The sequence below is a fragment of the Chrysemys picta genome, chromosome 8, assembly GCF_011386835.1.
Source record: "Chrysemys picta bellii isolate R12L10 chromosome 8, ASM1138683v2, whole genome shotgun sequence".
NCBI classification, from domain to species: domain Eukaryota; kingdom Metazoa; phylum Chordata; order Testudines; family Emydidae; genus Chrysemys; species Chrysemys picta.
Window position 1 is genome coordinate 13088229 of NC_088798.1, and position 20785 is coordinate 13109013.

Consider the following 20785-nt stretch of genomic DNA (forward strand, 5'->3'; position numbering starts at 1 on the left):
CACCACGTCCCTGCAGCCCCTGGAGGAGGGGGACAGAGGGCTCTGTGCGCTGTCCTCGCCTGTGGATACCTTACCCGAAGCTTCCATTGGTTCCCCGTGGCCAATGGGAACTTCGGGGGAGGTACCCACAGGCGAGGGCAGCACGCAGAGCCCTCCGCCCCCAGAGACGTGGTGCTCGGCCGCTTCCAGGAGCGGCGCGGGGCCCGTGGCGCCACGGGGGTGGCAATCCCGCGGGCCGGATCCAAAGCCCTGACAGGCCGGATCCAGCCCACGGGCCGTAGTTTGCCCACCCCTGTTCTAGAGGTAGTTATCGTTCTGCTGTGCAGCTTTCAGGGCAGCAGGACCCGACTTGTCAATCAACCTTTTTCTGGGGAGCTACTGCTTCCACCACTGAAAAATATCTTAAGAATTTAACAAGATACAGTAACTCAGACCCTCTCTGTTTCACCTGTCTACAGCATATAAATGACCCATGTCTTGATTTGAATTGAAAACATGTTCGATAGCACAGGACAAAGTAGCGAGACGCTTAAGAAAAAAATCATCCATCACATTTTACTGTCTCAAATCCAGCTTAGCCAGTCCTGCACTGAGCTCCAAAAAGTGGCTTTTAACATTATTCATAAACTCTGCAATATTCAGGAAAACTAAGTATTTATTTAAAACTAAATTTACTTGTGCTCATAAAATACCAGGATTTAGAGTGCTTATTTCTCAATTCAGAATACACGCTAATTAAAGCTTTGACCATTTTACTTGTATTTAAATCCTTTCTACCCCCACAATGATGTTATGGGTGACACCCACAGAAATGGACAACTGCGGGAGAAAGAAGTTGTCAAGTTTCCCTCCTTGGATTTTTTGTGTGTTGGGCAAATTCCATTTGTATTTGGAATCCCCCAGCTGGAGAGTATTGCTGTGCTGGTGAATATCAACAGGATTTGTGAAGTCAAGAGGCTTAAATGCAATAATTCAAAAAGTTACAGGATTTACAAGCCAGCAAGTCTCATCGGGTATGCCTACAGAGCACTAAAATGAATCCTTACCTGAGTTTTTTCTTGGTTCGTAAATAGGTTTGGAAGAGGAACTGGACTGCTAGCTGTAAGCTCACCTTTGCCATACATGGGTAATAGGGGTGTTTTAGCTTAGTCTGAAAGAAATAACACATTCACTCCAGTCTAGTAGTACCACTTTTCTGTTCATATTTGTAAAGAATCAGTAAACATAGCAAAATACTCGGTTTTTAAAGTTTTGTTTCCTTTGGAGGCACATTGGCAGGCCCCAAATTTTACCTACACTGAAATGAAGACTCTCCAGCTCAGAATACAAGAGGATTCTAAAACTAGGGCTATACCTTTGCTAAAATATGAACTAGCTTGCTGAAAAACCCACCCAACCCAGGATGCTGGTTTGTTTACTGTTTCATTGTTGTGAGTAGACAGGACTGTATGAGCTCTAGGACTCTGGAGTGCATCTATCAGAGTTTCTAGGCTTGTAAATAATGTCCCTTACAAGTTGAAAGCATTGTTTTACAGAAAGCTCCAAGAACTAGAAAAAGAATGATACGAAGGTGACTAATATCAATTGTGATCCACCCTTCATAAAGAAAGGGAATGCTAACCAGCCAGAGCTTAGCAACTTGCATCCCTGTCATACAATTTTTTAATTACGGAAATTTAAATCATATTTTTGTACATTTTACTGCAGCCTGATGACAACTGTTTCCATGATCCGGAACAGGAAGATAGCATCAGCTTTTAACTAGATGCTGTCACTAGGAAACGTAATTGGAGATATTGAATAGTTTAAACAAGAATTCCATTAACCCACCCAGCTATTTTTCTTCTGACTGGGGCCCAAACAACCTTATGTATGCCCTCCTGTCCAATATTATAGCACCCAAGGATTAAAATCTTGCTACTTACAGCATTCAGAGAAGCTAACGACAGAACAAAACTGAAATAGTCACTACTGTACACATCTCTATTCTTCATAAATTTCAGATTTTCATCTCTCACCATCTGTAAAGGAAAAGTGGTTATTGTTAGTAATGAACGGCAAGAAAGCATTACATCCTCCCAGGTTACAGTGCTCACATTAGCATTCCAATCCTACCTACTCTGGAGGGATCAGGAGTGTTTGGCACATGGTCATGCAACTAACTTATTTGTGCTCCGAGCTCACTGTATTGCTTTGGGGAAGTTAGTACTGAGAGATTTCCATAAAGGCAATTATTTTCTCCCAAAATATGGTAAGAATCACACTGGCAGAGTGAGAATAATTTACCCACTTGCCCAGCAAAAGATAGCTTGTGGTTTTGTTTGTATTTAGGAATGTTACAAGACCATGTGCCGAGAAAATGAAAGCTTAGGATCACTAACGTGCTACACAAGTTATTGGAACATAAAATCAGCAGGTTCAACAAAGAGTCACGATAACAGTCATGAATGCAGAGTTCCCCCCAAGCAAGTTTCACTAGAAGCCTCACAGTAAGTTTAAAACAAGTTCCGTTTTCTGTGACATGTTTTAAACGCCATGCTACACTGTAAATCCTCCTGTACTCCACTGCTTAAACTGTCACCAATTCTCCCTCCATTGGCTTCCTATCTTACCAAGCCAACTTCAAAGCCCTCATAGGCAGAGGTAACATTTGTATGTCTCCTTCTCTGTGTTTTGGTTTCTCCCATTCTCCTCACCTTACTGTTCTCACACTTTGCTCCAAAAATAAGGACAGCTAGGTAGAATTCCTGTTTATCTGCCAAATATCTTCTCTGTTCTTCACACTCACTTCGAGGACTCCATCCTTTCTGCTCTCAATCATCTCTTCTCTCCCCCTTATATACATGGATTTTAATGTTCATTTAGATTGTTTTAAACTAAAAATTCTTTAAGGCAGGGAATCTGTCAATCAATGTTTTTGAATTATATGGTGTAAAAGTACCGTGCTGTACGATTAGTTATTAGCATTGGATTGACGGCTATAGGAACGAGTCAAACAGTCCTGAAACATTTTCCACCTTTAATCTAGTTTTGTTTTCAACAAATCTATTTCTACATTAAGGTCAGCTTCAAAATAATGTATTTCACCTGCTATGCCTAATAAATTAATTGACAGAAGCAACATTCAGTCCCTATTTTTGGAGTTCTTTACCTGATATATTCGTACAGGCATTTTCTCTACAAAGAGTCCTTTCTTCTCTCCTTTTCTGACCAGCTTAGTCAAGATGGAGAGACGGTCACTGCTGGGTCTGTGTGGTCGAGGCGATGACTGGGGTGAAATTTCTGGAGAAGATGGAGCAGATCTAAGAGACAGACAAGTTTAATGCTGATAATTGAATCCTGAGATAATCTTGCAAGGCAATTTTCAATATACCAACAGGAAAATGTCATCTTAATAAAGTGTTTTGATCCTTATCTCCATATATTTTTGGAGGCTGTTGGAGTCAGTGTCAGACCTCTCACTACAACAGTGGTGGGAGCATGAAAGTTACACATGGAAGCAATAAAAAAGTACTCATTAAGAGCCTTAAAAAAATAGGGCAGACAGCATGCTCCTTTGGGGGACAGGAATTATCCTATTCTTAGTTTTGTCTATGGTATTAGATATCATGGAATCAGAAATGCCTCAGATAGGAGGATAAACTTACAGCGAGAGATCCTCAGCTTCTTGCCTTACAACGCTGACTCGACTTTTCTTTGGTAAGACTGGAGAGTTCTGATCCGAGACTCTCTGGTAAAACAGCATGTAGGCATTCCAGTACCGCCGACGCACGTCGGGATAAGGGTTAGCTTTAAGGAAAAATGAGGTTCAAGTCAGTCTTTGTAGGTATAACTAGCCTTATAATCCCTACAAGGGAAACATAAAACTCAATAGACAATTAATGCAAAAGTTAAGCTATATAAAGTAATTTTAACCATTTTAATCCCTACTCTGAGGGAAGTGAGCACATAAGGCGTGGGGCTACAGGGAATTTGGTTCAATAGTATTATTCAACCCTCTCTCAATAAACAGTGAAAGCATTCCTCAGTAATGTGGAAAACTTTATAAAAAGTTGCTTAGGAAGGTTTCCTAGTCAAATGTAACTGAAGACATTCTAATTCTAGTCACTCTGAGTCAAAAAGTGTTAATCCTAGTATGTTTGGATAAAATTTACTTAATTCTAACTCTGCAGTGAATTAGTATGAAACAAAGCCGTTATTCATTAAGTCTGTACTTATTACTTACACTGATCATATACTTTTGGTCTATACTCTCCACCGAAACATTCATATTCCAAGGTTTCATCCGTTAACTCAAATTCTTCAACAACCGTGTCATTGAATTTATACCATTTTCCTTTTCCACATCCCCTATGGTCAAACACAACAGAAAAGGTGAAAGAAGTTACAAGATAGGTTTGAGTGCCTTAAATTAAAAAAAATTCTCTAGCAATGAAATTCCTGAGATTGGGTCTGCTTTGATGGTGAACAAGAAGGGCTTAAAACAATTCTTAAAGTTACAAAAATCACTTTAATGAAAAGGTGTGATTTAAAAATCAAAAGCATGAAACATGTCATCTAATGTTCAGACATCACTGAAAGCCCCAATCTTGCAAGCCTGCATGGAACCCTAATGGGTATGTCTACACTGCATCTCAGAAAGAGCCTTCCAGCTTGGTTAGACAGACTTCTGATAGCAGGACTCACCGTAGCACACTAAAAATAGCCGTATAGACCTTGCCACCTGGGCTGGAGATCCGGCTCTTAAGCCCCCTGCCCCTCCCCACCCAGGCTTGAGAGTCCCAGCTGTAATGTCAAAGCAATGTCTACACAACTATTTTTAGCACACTAGCATAAGTCTGTCTACCCTGGCTGGACGGCTTGCGCCCAGATGCAGTGTAGACACACCCAATGACATTAACTGGGGTAGCTTACAGGATTGGACCTTAGTTCACACTAGATTTTCAACTTTTTCCAGAAGCGCTTACGTTTTTTCAGTAGCTCGCGTCTTTGTTGGTAGCTTTAAAGGACTCATTACGTTTAACAAGGAACCTGGGATGTTCCTTTTAAAACAAGTCATCTTCAGACCCAGTTGCTTTGGTCCTAACCCACTAACGTGTGTGATCATTGTCATTTGTTACCTCCTGTCCTTTATAAAGGAATAATAGTGCCCTGCATGTGCTTGGCCACTGTGCACAATCACACCAACAAGCTCGTAGTTTTCTGTAGGGGCAACTTTTTTTCGTGGGGATCCTCCACCTCCTTGATCTGTATTTCTTCCATTGTCACCAACTTCTGAAGAGGAATCTTGTCGAGCCATTCCTGAAACTGTGTAGGGTTCCATGTTCAACATCCAGGGAAACTGTTCAAAAGCAAACATCTTGGATTAAACTAAGACACCATCTGGTATGTTACCAGCTTGCTGTCGTCGTATAAAAACACAAAGACTTACTCATAAATGCCTTATACACTGGAAATAGCTAATGAAAGTGCTGTGCTTTCGCCTTTTATCCGCACAATGTATAAGCTAGCCAGCATTTCTTTAAGAAGCAGGTTTTTGCTCTTGCTTTCCAGGCCATAAAGGACTTGGAAGTAAAGTGGAAACAACAGACTCAGCCCTTGAAAGGCTCCACAGGGAGCTACAAACATTATCACTGCAGAGAAGATCACTGTACAACGGTCTTTGAAAAAACGCTTTTTTTGAGGAAGGGGATGAAGGGAAAAATGGGAATTCAAGAGGAGCCCCGGGGGCGGGGGGAGAATATAGAGCAGTTCTCTTACCCTTATCTGTTCATCATATTTAATGGAGCGGCCACTCTCCCAATCAAATCCAAATCTCATCAGGTGGATCACCAAAACACTGGGCAGAGCTTTAATGCAGGTGCGCTTCACTGTAGTTCTCTTAAAGAGAGAAGAAAGTCACCTGTCTAGATACTCATTATAAAACATTGTACAATTCCTGTCTAGTCTAAATGATTTTTAAAGAATAATGTCCCAAAATTGTACACAGTGCCAGATGAAAGTAAGAAACACACACAAGCAATGAGCGATGTGTACAGAACCCACGCAGACTGGGTTATTTACACCTTTAGAAAAAACATCTTATACTATCCAGTCGCTAATCTGAGTGTTCGTGATATACAAAACTCAAGTCATAGGGGATGGAACTTGATGTTTGGTTAGGGCTATAGATTTGGATTTAATCTTGTGATCATGAATGAAAGATACTGTTCCCTCATATGCCATATGAAATCTTTCTTCCTACATCCATGTAGAAAACAAGGAAATACTAAGCCTATGGCTACACTTCACTTATGTCATTAAAACTTTTGTTGGTCAGGGGTGTGAAAAACACACACACCCTGCCCGACAAAAGTTGAAATGGCAAAAAGCACCGGTGTGGACAATGCTGAGTCAGCATGAGACACTCTCCCGCCACCGAAGCTACCACCCAACATTGGGGGTGGTTTTATTTTGTCGGCAGGAGAGTTCTCTCCTGGTGACAAAGAGCAGCTACCCTGCTTACCTTACAGCGGCAAGATTTTAGCGGCACAGTGTACACACAGAGCCTAAGTCATAGTGTGTATTTTAATCTCTCCTCACAAAAGTAAAATACCTTTTCTTTGCATTTTTCACAGTAGTATGCGTTACTTCCCTCCAGAACTTCTCCTCTAACAAACTGATCCAATGAAATTTCCAGACTTTGACATGAAGTGACTCCTAGATTGAGCGCCATGAAGGCTTCTTCGCGCTCGTACCTAGAGTCAAGAGAGGGGGAAAAAAAACATTAAACTATTAGAGAACGAAGCAAAACATATCTAACTTAGACATGTCCTCCTAGGTAGAATCTTCAATTGTTAGAGCAAAGGCTGTAAATCAAGAAATATGTGCTTTATTCCCAGCTCCGCTACTGGCTTGCTAAGTGATCACAGACAAGTAATAATCTGTTTATCAGTTTTCATAAAGATAAATAGCCACTTCTGGAAAGTATAACTCATATAAAGAGGATCAACTCTCAAAGTAGTTACAATTTCTGGTCAGAACTTTCTTCACTTTTGTTGAGATTTCAGCTGCTGATTAGGATTAATTTTCTTACACCTACCTGACTTTACAAGAGAACCATGATTTAGAATTATTTTCTATTTGGTCTGTTATAAGTGGCCATCAACTGGTTACAGGGTTCCTGCTCTCATTTTCAGCTTCTATTTCGGAGCCACTAATTAGAAAAAAAATGTGATGACCAATATAAGGAATTATGAAAGCCTTAGAATTTTAGCTTGGGAATGCTAGATTTTTCCTATAATAGACAAGGTGCTGGAAGCGTTTTAGTCACCAGCTGTTTACAAAGTACCATTTTGCCCTATTTTTTAAAACTGGAGACATCACATGGTACTGTACAACTAGGTGAGAAGGTTCCAAATTTGCTCACGTAACATTAATATATGAGCAATTTTAAACAGGAAGGAAAAGTGGTCCTGAATTCTGAGCCAGTAGGACACAGGCATAGGAAATTATGTTGTACAGGACAAGCGGACAGTGAATATTAAAGGGATTTGCAATACTAAGATTACAATAGAGTTGAAAAAGTTTATTCCTCCTCCCACATCTGTTACTTTAAGAAGCAGAAGTAAACTCCATGATGTAGGGACGCCTCACACCACCTAGTTACTTACCTGTGAGGACAGTCCTTACAGATCTTCTGATCTGAGTAGATACCCTGAAAAGTATTCTTAAATATTTGGTCTCGTCCTATTTTCTGTTGAAGATAGAAAGTTAAAGTATCAGTTGGATATTTTTGTAATGTACAAAGAGCAGCATATCCTGAATTTAGTCCGTTGTTTTATCTATTCCATAAAATACCCTGTGCTAATGCAATGTTAAGGTCACAAATACAAAAGCAGAAACTGCAGAAGTTAACTCATCAATGTTAACTTACTCACACCGTGTAAAGAGTACTTCATATATACACCCCCCCACTTGATTTTTAGTGTTTCATACAAGCTATATCACCAAGATGCATCTCCTCAAAAATTTTAAAAGCAAGTTTGTCTAAAATTAAGATTAGAGATAGTCTTCTATTTTAATCCCCATTTCATCACTCCCCCCCACCTCCTCTTATTTTGCCAGTGCTAAATCAATCCTCCTAAAATGCAGCATGTGTAATTTGATGCCACATTAGAATTTTTTCACAAAAGTTTAAGGCAAATAGGAACAGGCACTTGGGAAGTGAGGTTTTGAAGTCTAAAAGATTGATTTCACATGAAAGATTAGTAACTGTTTTTTAACTGTTGTTCTTTGAGATGGGTTGCTCACATTCATTCCATTGTAGGTGTGTGTGCTCGCCACATGCACCAGTGCCAGAAGTTTTTTCCTCACTGGTATCTGTAGGGGACCAGCTCTGTCGTCCTCTGGAGTGGCATGCGTATGCGCCGGTATGAGGCGCGCTGCCGGCCCCCTGCCTCTCTCAATTCCTTCTTGCCGGAACTCTGACAGAGGGGAAGGAGGGTGGGTCATGGAACGGACATGAGCAACACATCATGAAGAACACCAGTTATGAAAGGTTAGTAGCCGTTTTGTCTTCGAGTGATTGCTCAAGTCCATTCCATTGTAGGTGATTCCCAAGCAGTACCTCTGGAGGCAGGAGTTCATAGATGGGTCAATTGCAACACAGCTCTGCCAAATCCAGCATCATCTCTGGTAATGGTGTAATGCATGGGGAACATGTGTACCGAAGACCATGTTGCAGCCCTGCACCAGGGACATGCACCAGGAAGACAGCCGAAGATGCCTGAGCCCTAGTCAAGTTAGCCTTCACTATGGGGGGAGGCACAGCCTGTGCCAACTTGTAATAAGTGCGGATAAAGGTGGTAATCCAGTTTGAAATCCTCTGAGAGGACACCGAAAGGCCCTTCATCCTTTCAGCGATCGCAAAAAAAGAGCTGAGTTGATCTACCGAAGGTCTTAGTGCGCTCCAAGCAGAAAGCCAGGGCACGTCTGACATCTAGAGCGTGCAGGCGCCTCTCCTCGTTGGTCGTGTGAGGCTTTGGACAGAACACTGTAAGGAAGACATCCTGGTTGACATGGAAGTGTTGGCCTTGGCGACGCCTATATCCCCTGCTCTTTCTGCGGTACGGTTCCGCTCTGGTCTGGCCCATGAACCTCTGCGCTTGCTGAGGTTTAAATCTCTTTCTAGCATGGGATGGGGTGTACAGACCCAGCGAGCAAAGAATAGCTCGAGTCTTTTAGACTGTGTAATCTGCTGTCTGTCTGTTCAGCAAAAAGGGCCGAGCCGTCAAACGAGAGGCCCTGGATGGACTGTTGGACCTTCGCCAACAGACCGGATGATTGAAGCCATGACGCCCTTTTCACAGCCACCGGGGAGGCCGTCGCCCTGGCCGCAGAGTCTGCCACGTCTGAGGCAGCCTGGAGAGAGGCTCTCATGATTGCCCTGCCCTCATATAGTATGGCATCGAGCTTCTGCTTACATCCTGTGGGAGCAAGTCAGCAAACTTGGCCGTGGACTGCCATACGCTGAAGTGATACCTGCCGAGCAGAGCCTACTGGTTTGCGATGTGAAGCTGTAGGTTGCCTGTAGAATAAATTTTCCTGCTGTAGTGATTAAGTCGCTTCGCATCTTTATTTTTTGGGGTCGAGCTGGGCTGCCCCTGCCTGTCGTGCTTGTTGGAAGCCGCAACCACTAGTGATCTGGGGCAGGGATGTGTATATAAGTACTCAAACCCCTTTGCAGGAACTGAGTATTTGCGCTCTGCCCTCTTAGAAATGGGGGGCAGGGATGACAGGGTCTGCCACAGGGCTTTTACGATTTTGACTACCCCATCATGCACGGGTAGAACCATCTTTGCCGGGGCTGCTGCCACCAAGACATCAAACAGGGAGTCCGTGGATTCGGACATCTTCTCCGCCTCCAATCCCAGGTTGACTGCCACCTGTTTAAACAGCTCCTGGTGGGCTTTGACGTCATCCTGAGGCACAGAGGCCTCCTACTGCCTCATCAGGTGGTGATGATGAGGCGGCCAGCTCAGGATGATGGGCGGGGTTCCACGTCCCCTGCCTGGGGAACCACAGCCACGGGAGGAAGGGTCTCTTGGGCCCCTTGGACCGATGAGACGTCTGAGCCTGGGGGCAGTTCAGACACCAAGGCCAAAGGTCTTTCTGAGGCCCCTGAGACGGAGCGCTGGGCCTGAGGTCCGCCAGCCTGGGGCACTGCCAATGGGTTATAGATTTACCAGGGCCCAGGCCACTGACCCTGTGGCCACATGCTTGCAGGTTGGCTCTGGGAAGAACCTGCTTGCTGTGCAGGTGGCAGTTGGTCCCTGGGTGCCATCTACTCCTCGCTCTCAGAGCCCGAGGAGGAATGGTCTTCCTCTGGTGAGCACAGCGGCGTCACCATAGAGTAGGCTTCCCCACTATGTCTGGTGGTCTTGTGCCTGGCAATCGGGACCCCGCTGAGCCATGCCGTGTATCCGGCGACGCTGCTCATAGGCCTGGTAATAATCTGGAGAACAATGCCACCCGCTTCAGGAACAGCGCGCAGGCTCCAGTGACCGGAATTGGGAGTGCGAGGGATCGTCCACGATGCTCTGGCGAGTGGCGTCTGTGAACCAGGGATCGGTGCCTTTTGGGTGACTGCTGCCTGAGTTCTGGGGACTGGCAGCGTGCCTCTGTGGCCTGGTACCAGGGGTCCGGTGACTGATGTGTGGATCCTGGAGCTCAGTGCCTGGAGCTCAGTGCCTGGAGCTCGGCGATTGCCAGGAACCTGCCGAGTAGTGGCTGTGGGTCTGTGCTTCAGGACACGGCGGTGGTCCTGGTGAGTTGGCTGGGGTACTGTGTCATGGGGGTGACTTCTGCAGGGGTGCCATTGAGGGCTTTCCCCTAGAAATGGGTGGGGTGGGAGGGATCCTTAGGCCTCTCTTCCTGAGGAGTAGGCAGCACCAGGAGGAGAAAGATATCTTTTGCTGCTTGAAAGGCTTCTGGGGCGGAGGGCACTGTGAGGTACCACGTACCTCTATCACTCCCTGGGGTAGGAGGCAGATTGCGGGGCGGACTAGGCCCAATAGGCGAGGCTGCCGTGTGGCTGCACTCTGGTGGCGACAAGATAGCCCGACTCGGGCCAGGGTGGTCATCTCCCTTATCCTTACGGGACCCTGGGGAATGCCCCCTCCTAGGGTGCTTCTTGTGCCTTTTGGCTGGTACCGGTGCAAGGACCATCACTGGGAGACAGCCGGTGCTGGGGCTACACTTCTTGTCGATGCCGAAGTACTTGGCACTGAGTCTGAATGTGCCGGCTCTGAGGCCGGTACAAGAGCAGACTCCATGAGGAGCGCATGGAGCCTGATGTCTCTCTCCTTTCTGGTCCAGGGCTTGAATCCTCTGCAGATACAGCACTTTTCACAAGTGTGGGACTCACCCAGACACTTCAAACAACTAAGATGCAGACTGCTGATTGGCATGGGCTTCTTGCAGGCTTGAAGCCTGGGGGTGGGCATGCCCCATCCCTGGATTAAGTCCCTCAGAGGACTATGAATAACTAAGTACACTAAAAGAACAGGAGTACTTGTGGCACCTTAGAGACTAACCAATTTATTAGAGCATAAGCTTTCGTGGGCTACTGCCCACTTCTTCGGATGCATATAGAGTGGAACATATATTGAGGAGATATATATATACACACACACACACACACACACACACACACATACAGAGAGCATGAACAGGTGGGAGTTGTCTTACCAACTCTGAGAGCCCAATTAAGTAAGAGAAATTTTTTTTTTGAAGTGATAATCAAGCTAGCCCAGTACAGACAGTTTGATAAGTGTGAGACTACTTAGGAACTGAAAACTATACAACTATTTACATAATAAAACTTCAAAGAACCACTGAAAGAGAAACTACTTGCTAGAACAAGGGGAGCGCTCCAGCACCGACACTGGTGGTAAGAAGGAACTGAGGGAGGGAGGGGGCCAGCAGTGCCCCTTATACCGGCCACTCCAGAGGGCACCAGAGCTGGTCCCCTACAGATATACCACTGAGGAGAAAAAAAAAAAAAACAGTGCATGGGGCGAGCACACACCCCTACAATGGAATGGAAATGAACAATCCCTCGAAGAACTGCAATGGCCTAGAAATTCCAGGTGTGGTTTATCTGGATGAAGAATGATGTCTTTGATTAGTTGTGGTATTTTTTGGGTGGGGGCAGAGGGAGGTGGTGAGTTTATGGATGGAATTAAAGTAATTCCCGAACATATTATGGCTCCAATACAGATATAGCTGAGAGTTCCCCAAATCCAGACAGGGAGAGTCGGTTTATGGAGGCCTGGTACTTTTTGGCTACTGTAAAATGATAAGGTGGGCCATTGTGTAGACTAAAAACTGCTCTTTAAGACTGCTTTACAAACCTTCCCTCAAAGTAGGTCTCTTTCCATAACTTGGTGAGTGGAAGGCATGAATCCACACTTGGAGCATGAAAGAGAAGGGGCCTTTTATGGGTGTGGGAGGGTGAAGCAAGGTGCATGGGGAGATGTGGTTCATTTCTGGGAAACTTGCAAGCGCCATGGGAATGGATCTCACTGAGGAATTCTTAACCAAAAGAAAATTCACAAGCCAAACACTCCCATCTTAATAAAAGTTAAAGACATAAATATCTGTCAATAACTTTAGGGGAACACATACTGAGAATATTGGCGTTATCGGCCTTCAACATTAGAATGCCAGTAAACCAACAGTTAATGTCACCCAAACACACCTTAACTCAGCCCCCACCTTTATCATTAACCAGAATCAATGGAAACAAAGATTTAATCCTAGTCTCAAACAATGCACATCTTCCTCATATCACTGAATCCAAAAGACAGGCATGATTTAACTGGCCTCACTGAGCCATCTGTATATTTTAAATAAAAATGCATCTGTGTTACATCAATACACCAGATTAATTTTCTGCCTTCTAAAAGCTCACATGCAGTCACCAGGAACAACATTTTTTTACGTCTCTTTCCCCACAATTGAGCACAATTTGGAGAGTAGCTTGGGAACAACTTCCCCTCCAAAATACAATATTTATCAACATAATTGTTATATGATGGATTTAGAATAAATGCCATATTTTGGGCTATGAATCATGTGGGGCCTTGACTTAAAGTTTCATTACCAGGGATTTAAGTGGTGGTGATCAAAGGTGTCATGTGAGGGACCTAGGGTGGCAGGAATTATATTTACTTTTCAAACATATGTAACCAAAGTGATTTTGGCCAGAATTCTGAACACCACAAGCAAATTACACAAAGAAACCGGTTTAGCAGATTTAAGATGCTAAAGCTACAAGTTATGAACTTCTCAGAGTCTATCAAAACCACGTTTCCCAAAAGCCCATCCAAAATGCAAAGTGCAATAGGTGTGCAGGGTGAAAGGTTGGCAGAGCAAAACCACAGTTCATTTTAAACCTCTGTATTTTGTTATCAAATATTAGTAAGATTTTGTTGCACTTGACTAAAATTGTTAAGAATGACACAGCAGTTCTTAACTTACTTTCCAAAGGTGCAGGGACAAACCCCCCCACCAAAAAACACAACAGAAACCCCCACACACTTCTACCTTGAGGTATTCATCCATCTGATCTATAAGGCTAGTAAAGAATTCATAAGCATCTTGTTGCTCTCGAACATAAAGTTCCTTATTCCACATCTTGAAGATCTATAAAGACCAAAAAGATAACCAGTTTTATAGCCACCACTGTAAAAACTAAAATGTACATATTCATGGCTTCTACCTACCTTAAAAAAGGATATTTATTAGTTTAAGGCCAGACAGATGTTTAATTACTAGTAAGAATCATAAATATTGACATGTTTCACCATGTCTGAATCCAAGTCCCACATATTAACTAACTAGGAAAATTATATAGGCTGAACAAAATGGAAATACCTTCCAAAAGTTCTCGGGTACATAATACTGCAATTTGCTTTCCATCAAATGGCCAAAGAGAGACTGAATTTGATAAAATACACTGTCATCTGGATTGTCCATATCATCGTCGATTGAAAGCAATGCCTTGGGGGGGAAAATAACCATCTGTAACATGACTTATTTGCAAAAATATCACATAAGAATTTAAATTAATAATTCTGTTACTACTGCGTGTTTAAACAAGGCACAAGTGTTCCTAGAAGACAAAACTGAGTTTGTGAATAAAAACTTGCATTTTAGATAAAACTTGCAGCGCTAAACAATAGATTCATTAAAAAAATTCCTTTTTAAAAACTAATTTTGATATTATAACCTATCATTTCTCTTAAGAATTTCCATGTCCTGAGCCATTCAGCATATTTCAACACTCCAAGTTTTTATACGTATTTTGGGACTTGAATGAATTTACGGTAGAACTAATTAAATATTTGTAAAATAATTTGACTAATTTTGCAGTGTTTGACAAATATTTGACTAAAAACCCTTTTCTTTACTCAGCGCTGATTTGTAGTAAAATCAAAGTATGGGTTGGTAGAAAGCATTTGTCAGAAATTATAAGTTAAGTTTACCTCAGGGAGACCTGGCTGCATGTATAGCTGCTGGAAGACTGCGTTCATGTAACAAGTAGCACCACCATTCTTCAGCCCCACAAATCCTGAAGTGGATCGACTATCCACAGGTGGAAGATACTTATGGGAAAATTGACATTTCTCTGTATCAGTCGATTATAGAAAGTATGGACTCCAATAGCTTGTAAATCACATTATTATTATTATATAGGCAGTTATAAAAAGGTATGCTGGCTGTCAAACAACGTTTTTATACATTTCACTGAGATCTGGGCCAAATTTGTGAGAGCTATGCACACAAATTGTTGTATTTGGCTGTACAGCCAAGATTGAATAGAAGATACCTAAGAACAGTCTACAAAGTTGTGTATCTTTTAAATCAAACCAGTCAGCGATTTTTAGGCAATAATTTTATTTATCAAGATGACAATTGCCTAATAGACTCAAACGTGTGCTTGCTCTTGGAAAGATCAATAGGTATGCATTAATTCAGATCTGATTATCATCATTTTAAAATCAAGGCCCTGGAACATTTGTGGTTGGAACAGGTAAGTGGCTAAAAACAGTATTTCAAATCACACAGAATAATTTAAATTGCATCAAGGCATCTTACTTACATCAAACTCCTTGGTAAGTGCAGGGTCAGGCTGATGGTGCATAGAAAGTAGCTCTTTTGTGATAAGCTGAAGATTGGAAGGTGAGCTATCAGCCAACATCACTAGCACTTCATAAGCTGCTAATCGGCTATCCACTGTACTGCACCTAAAAAGAAAACCATAAGCGGGATCTATTTAGTAGGTAGTCATATGCCATAATTTTAAATTCTGGCAAATCTTGTTAGTCAGATTGTGTAACCCACTTATAACTGCCAAAGGAAAACAAAATCAAAAGATGTTTAGAGACCCCTCAATAGTCTGATTCACAACTTGCTGTGAGAATTTTATTCCCTAGACCTGTACCAGTGAATGCTACTCATTTTGTGGGAAGAGATACATGTGTGCTGAAGGTCAAAAAAAGACACCGCGAGACACCAACAGCGCATGCGCGTCCCATCTGGGCACTGCTACCGAAGATCTCTGATCAATGGCGCCGGGACGCACCGACACCTGAAGTGGAGCACCCACAGGGACATCTTCCCATAGTGATGAATATTCTTCAGGCTAGAGGATTCCCCACCACCTCTAGGCCAAGATACCATGCCCACTGGGTACAGCTCTCTGCTGCATGTGAAGTTTGACAGGCAAATCCTTTGGGATTTAGAGATTAGTGGGAGTTTAAATGCACACCGGAATTGGCAAGTTTTGGTACAGTCCTTTATCAAATGCACAAGTAGCTGATTATTAAAGTACTCAGATATAGCTGGAAAGTTGACCCATTGTACTAACCCTCATAGCTTACAGTTCCAGCCTGCAATCTAGCTAGGAAAGAACTCGTACAGTGTGAACAAAAATGCAAATTATTTTCTTTACTTTGGGTGAAAGTCCTGCTGACTGATGGCAGCACTGCCAGCTGGAGAATGGCTATTCAGGATAATCCTAGATGCTCGGAAGAGGAAATCATCTAATAATGGTTTAATCAAAGATGAACCTGTAAGAAAGCAAATCCACATTTAATGTTAAATATCTGCCGTATTGCTACAAAGACAGTCAAATCTTGTCCATATCAAGAAAGCCTCCTGTTTAGAATGTCACCATGCTAGCCATTCAGCCACAGCAGGAACTATCCTATTTTCTTCATTACTGATTTTTCAAATCAGACACTAGGAACTATCAAAGAAAAATATGCTCAGAATTCCTAGATGCTGCAGCGGTGGTGAATCATAGAATATCAGAGTTGGAAGGGACCTCAGGAGGTCATCTAGTCCAACCCCCTGCTCAAAGCAGGACCAATTCCCAACTAAATCATCCCAGCCAGGGCTTTGTCAAGCCGGGCCTTAAAAACCTCCAAGGAAGGAGACTCCACCACCTCCCTAGGTAACGCATTCCAGTGCTTCACCACCCTCCTAGTGAAATAGTGTTTCCTAATATCCAACCTGGACCTCCCCCACTGCAACTTGAGACCATTGCTCCTTGTTCTGTCATCTGCCACTACTGAGAACAGCCGAGCTCCATCCTCTTTGGAACCCCCCTTCAGGTAGTTGAAGGCTGCTATCAAAACCCCCCTCATTCTTCTCTTCTGGAGACTAAACAATCCCAGTTCCCTCAGCCTCTCCTCATAAGTCATGTGCTCCAGACCCCTAATCATTTCTGTTGCCCTCCATTGGACTCTTTCCAATTTTTCCACATCCTTCTTGTAGTGTGGGGCCCAAAACTGGACACAGTATTCCAGATGAAGCAGCAACAAAAACTATATGCAGCCACAATATTGTTATTCTCCTGTAAATTCCCTCCACACAGACCATGGCAGAGAAAAATGTCTTTAAATAATTCACTACAAAACCCAAACCAAATCCAAACAACCTGCAACGAAGAACATGGTTACTAACCCAGGTAAGTTACTTCTCCCGGTACAAAATAGCTTCATAAAGTTATGTCTGCACTTATGGTGGTGTGTAAAATACAAACACTGTATGCCCAGCTAGCATGGATATAAACAGCAATGTAGAAGGGAAAGCATAGCTTTGGTGAGTAGAGTGCCCTAAACATTCGAACCCCAAGGGTATACATACACATGCTCTCTACATGCCAAAGCAGTGACTAAAACATCCACACCGCTCTTTTTTGCAGCATAGCGTCCTGCTGCAGAGCCTTTCCCCACCACAGGGAAAGACTCCAGCAGTGGAGAGAGGCTTTGACTGTTCCCCGCTGCCAGAGCCTTTCACTGAGGCATGAAGCTACACACTGTAGGGACAAGTGTGGGTGGAGATTGCCTTTCACTGCTGTGTGTAGCTACATGTGTAGAGCCTGTACTCTACATGCCATTGTAAGCATAGATTTGCCAAAGACACTATCTACTTCTTTATTAAACAAAACCAGACATCTTCAAGTGATAAAGAGATCAAACTCAAATTGGTTTATGTACTTTGGTACACAAAAGGATACTTACCGAGCATTTCCTTTTCGGCCCCACACAGCGAAAGAAGAGTTTTAATGAGCCTCAAGTGTCCTGCTAATAAAATGTTGTCAGCTTCACTGGTCTCACACTCAGCTGTGCGGTTGGGTTCAAAGTTATCCAGCCAAGTGATCTCATCTTCTAACATGGCAGCTGGGCTGACCTTCAACTGCTCCATTTCAGAAGCTATGGAATAAACAGAGAAAATTGACGTTACAGACATGAAGAACTTAAACACTGACAGACAATCTCTTTCCAAAAATTTCACAGCTTTGATCAACAACAATGGATATGGCACATTACATTTCATGTCAACAGCAGGCATTTAGTTATGCAGCTAATTAAAAAGCTCATGAAACTGCAGCTCACCATCAACTTACTGATGTTTATTGTAAATTGGTCAAAAGAAATGTAGCGCATGAAAGGAAGGGGAAATGTACATATCTGTACAACTACAGGTATTACACAACCACGTGTAAAAAAAGGTGAAATAAGAAGTCTAAGTCTTTAAGGTGAGCATTTTTAAATGTGCATGCCTAAAGTTAAACATGTAAATTCATAGTTAGGCACCTAAACTGAAGGCCACAGGTGCTCAGTACCTCTGAAAACCAGGCCACACAGGGAGGCAGCCAAGTCAAAAGCCAAGTGTCACTACATGACAAGATGGGGGAGGGATATAAGGGGCAATAGGCAAGAAGTAATTCTGTAGAAAGGGAGAGAATCTTAAATTGAAAAACAAACATTAAAATCTACAAACAAAAATAGAGTATTAAGCCAGGGTAGAGGCAATAGGAGTTGAGAAGGGTGAACCATTTTCTAAAAAGCACAAATATAAAAGCTTGCGTTGCCCCCATTCCCTGACTTCTCAATGTCTTGTCTACTTAGACTGTAAGCTCTCAGGGGCATGGACTTGTCTTACATGTCTAAGTGCCTAGAACACTTCTGGTTGTTATATAAATGTCATATTAGAGTTCTCATTCCAACCTGGAACACATACTTACAAGTGAGATCATCCAGTAACTGGCATCTCAGGTCAAAATACTCTGTACACTGGGATAAGAGCCTAAAACAAAGATGAGTAATTACAAATGGGAAGAGGGTTTTTAAATAAGTCTAAACCTTAGAGCATTTGCTTAAACATGTACAATTCATCCACCCAATCATACCACTGTTATAGATCTACATATTTTATACCTCCACATGCACACCACTGTAACTTCTAAGCCGATTTCTTCATAGCAGCCACTTTTTGAATTTTGGACTGACAATTCAATTCCCCCCTCCCCCACCTCACAAAACTACATATTAGATGATCACGTACAGTTGATAGAAAGAGGATAAGATGCTTCAGGTTCTTAAGTTATTCTTTTTCTACCATGGTGGACATAGAATTTGTATTTCAAAATTAATGTTGAATTCAATTTCCCAACTAAAAAGCATTCTTCAGGAAAAAAAAAAAAAAAATCAATGGAATGGATATCTTCGGTCTAATTAAAATGCAATGGGCAGGGATGGAATGTGTGATGTCAGTGTCACAATGGATGGGTCCAGACTTAACATTCAAAGAACCAAACATCTTTGTTTAGCATTCAGTCTGGACTCTCCTGAATAACATTTCTTGCCATTGAACCTTGGATGGCTGGAAGCACATAGTGGCACCTCCATGCACCTGGGGCAGCATCCAAGGTCTGAAGGTTACACCCAAAATACAAATGAATTGGACTCTAATGTTCACGGTCTACTGTAGACTGGAAACTTTAAAAAAAGTGACTGGTGCAGTATTAGTTGACTGCTAAAGTTACACCTTCTTCAAAACTTCAAAGATTTTGAAAATCCTTAAGGCAAAAAGCCTTTTTCTAAAACTTGTGAATTTTCCTCTCTGAATAAGCATGCATGTAACTTGCCTCTGGTTGATTCCTCTCATGATGCTGGTTGGTGACCAAAGAGGCAGCTGGGCAGTGAGAACGACACTTAAGAGAAACTGGTTTGGTTTTTGTACATCTGGGTGAGTTGATGTGTCTGTCTGACTAAGGGTATATAATTGGTCACAGGCAACGCGACGAATCTGAAACAAAAGCATTGTAAGTACTCTATATTTCATGTTCCCCAAGGTACACTTACTTTGATTAGAAATCTATAACAGAAATACAAGTTAGAATCGGAAAGCCATAATAGACTGTGGGACCCACCGAGTGTGGCTTTTTGTCCCCCTGTGGTGGCAACACCATGTCAAGTTGTCTATAAATTTGCTACTGCCTCTGAGCTAATGGCCCTGGTCCGTCAGCTTAAGCAGCAGAGACTTGTGCTTTTAGATCCATAAGTTTGTTTCAACCCTTGCAGATGATCCTTTCAGGGGAGTCATTACAAAGCATACCATCCCATATGTAATTCTTTCACATCTCAAGTTAAGCAGCACTGGATATGAATCAATAATAGAATGAGAGATGTCTAAAGAGCCAGCGAGTGCTGTAGAAGCAATGTTGGCAATTTGATAGATGGCATTCTCCCCCCGCCCCCCCCCAGTCAGAACTGAGCCAATGATCTAACACAGCATGTGAAGATAGACGAGATGCTTTCTTTTGGCTAAGATGTTAAAGCAAGATCCTAAACACTTGTTGTCTTTAAGCCCTGTGGCACTATTCATAGATAAGGACGCTGGTCAAATTCCAACTGGAGTAACTTGACCTACTAAACTCCCCATAGAGTTTAATTGTTCTGTTAAAGAATAATAGAATACCATTTATTTAAATATTTTTGGATGTTTTCTACATTTTCAAATATATGGATTTCAATTTACAACACAGAATGTAAAGTGTACATTGCACACTTTCTATTTATTACAAATATTTGAACTGAAAAAAAACCAAAATAGTATTTTTCAATTCACCTCATACAAGTACTGTTGTGCAATCTCTATCACAAAAGTTGAACTTACAAATGTAGAATTGTGTACAAAAATAACTGCATTCATAAATAAAACAATGTAAAACTTTAAAGCCTGCAATTCCACTCAGTCCTACTTCTTGTTCAGCCAATCGCTCAGACAAACAAGTTTGTTTATATTTGCAGGAAATAATGCTGCCCGGTTCTTTTTTACAATGTTACCTGAAAGTGAGAACAGGCATTCGCATAGCACTGTTTTAGCTGGCATCGCAAGGTATTTATGTGCCAGATGCGGTAAAGATTCATATGTCCCTTCATGC

General features: G+C 42.5%; 1 protein-coding gene across 9 annotated transcripts in view; it reads right to left on the reverse strand.

The window, feature by feature from the left end:
* The window catches only part of USP24 (ubiquitin specific peptidase 24), a 108600-nt gene that overhangs the window by 23797 nt on the left and 64018 nt on the right, over window positions 1-20785 (reverse strand). For all 9 annotated transcript variants that reach the window (XR_010589606.1, XR_010589604.1, XR_010589601.1 and 6 more), the window contains exons 37-53: window positions 19487-19647; window positions 18584-18645; window positions 17577-17768; window positions 16001-16118; window positions 15149-15293; window positions 14532-14651; window positions 13921-14046; window positions 13591-13689; window positions 7653-7735; window positions 6596-6737; window positions 5761-5880; window positions 5121-5341; window positions 4226-4350; window positions 3648-3789; window positions 3152-3302; window positions 1926-2021; window positions 1047-1150 (exon numbers count right to left, since the gene is read on the reverse strand). Coding sequence is in view for 3 of the 9 variants with exons in the window: in XM_024104934.3 (XP_023960702.1) it covers window positions 1047-1150; window positions 1926-2021; window positions 3152-3302; window positions 3648-3789; window positions 4226-4350; window positions 5121-5341; window positions 5761-5880; window positions 6596-6737; window positions 7653-7735; window positions 13591-13689; window positions 13921-14046; window positions 14532-14651; window positions 15149-15293; window positions 16001-16118; window positions 17577-17768; window positions 18584-18645; window positions 19487-19647 (2207 nt within the window). In the remaining 6 variants the exon portion in view is untranslated. The remainder of the gene's footprint in view (window positions 1-1046; window positions 1151-1925; window positions 2022-3151; window positions 3303-3647; window positions 3790-4225; window positions 4351-5120; window positions 5342-5760; window positions 5881-6595; window positions 6738-7652; window positions 7736-13590; window positions 13690-13920; window positions 14047-14531; window positions 14652-15148; window positions 15294-16000; window positions 16119-17576; window positions 17769-18583; window positions 18646-19486; window positions 19648-20785) is intronic.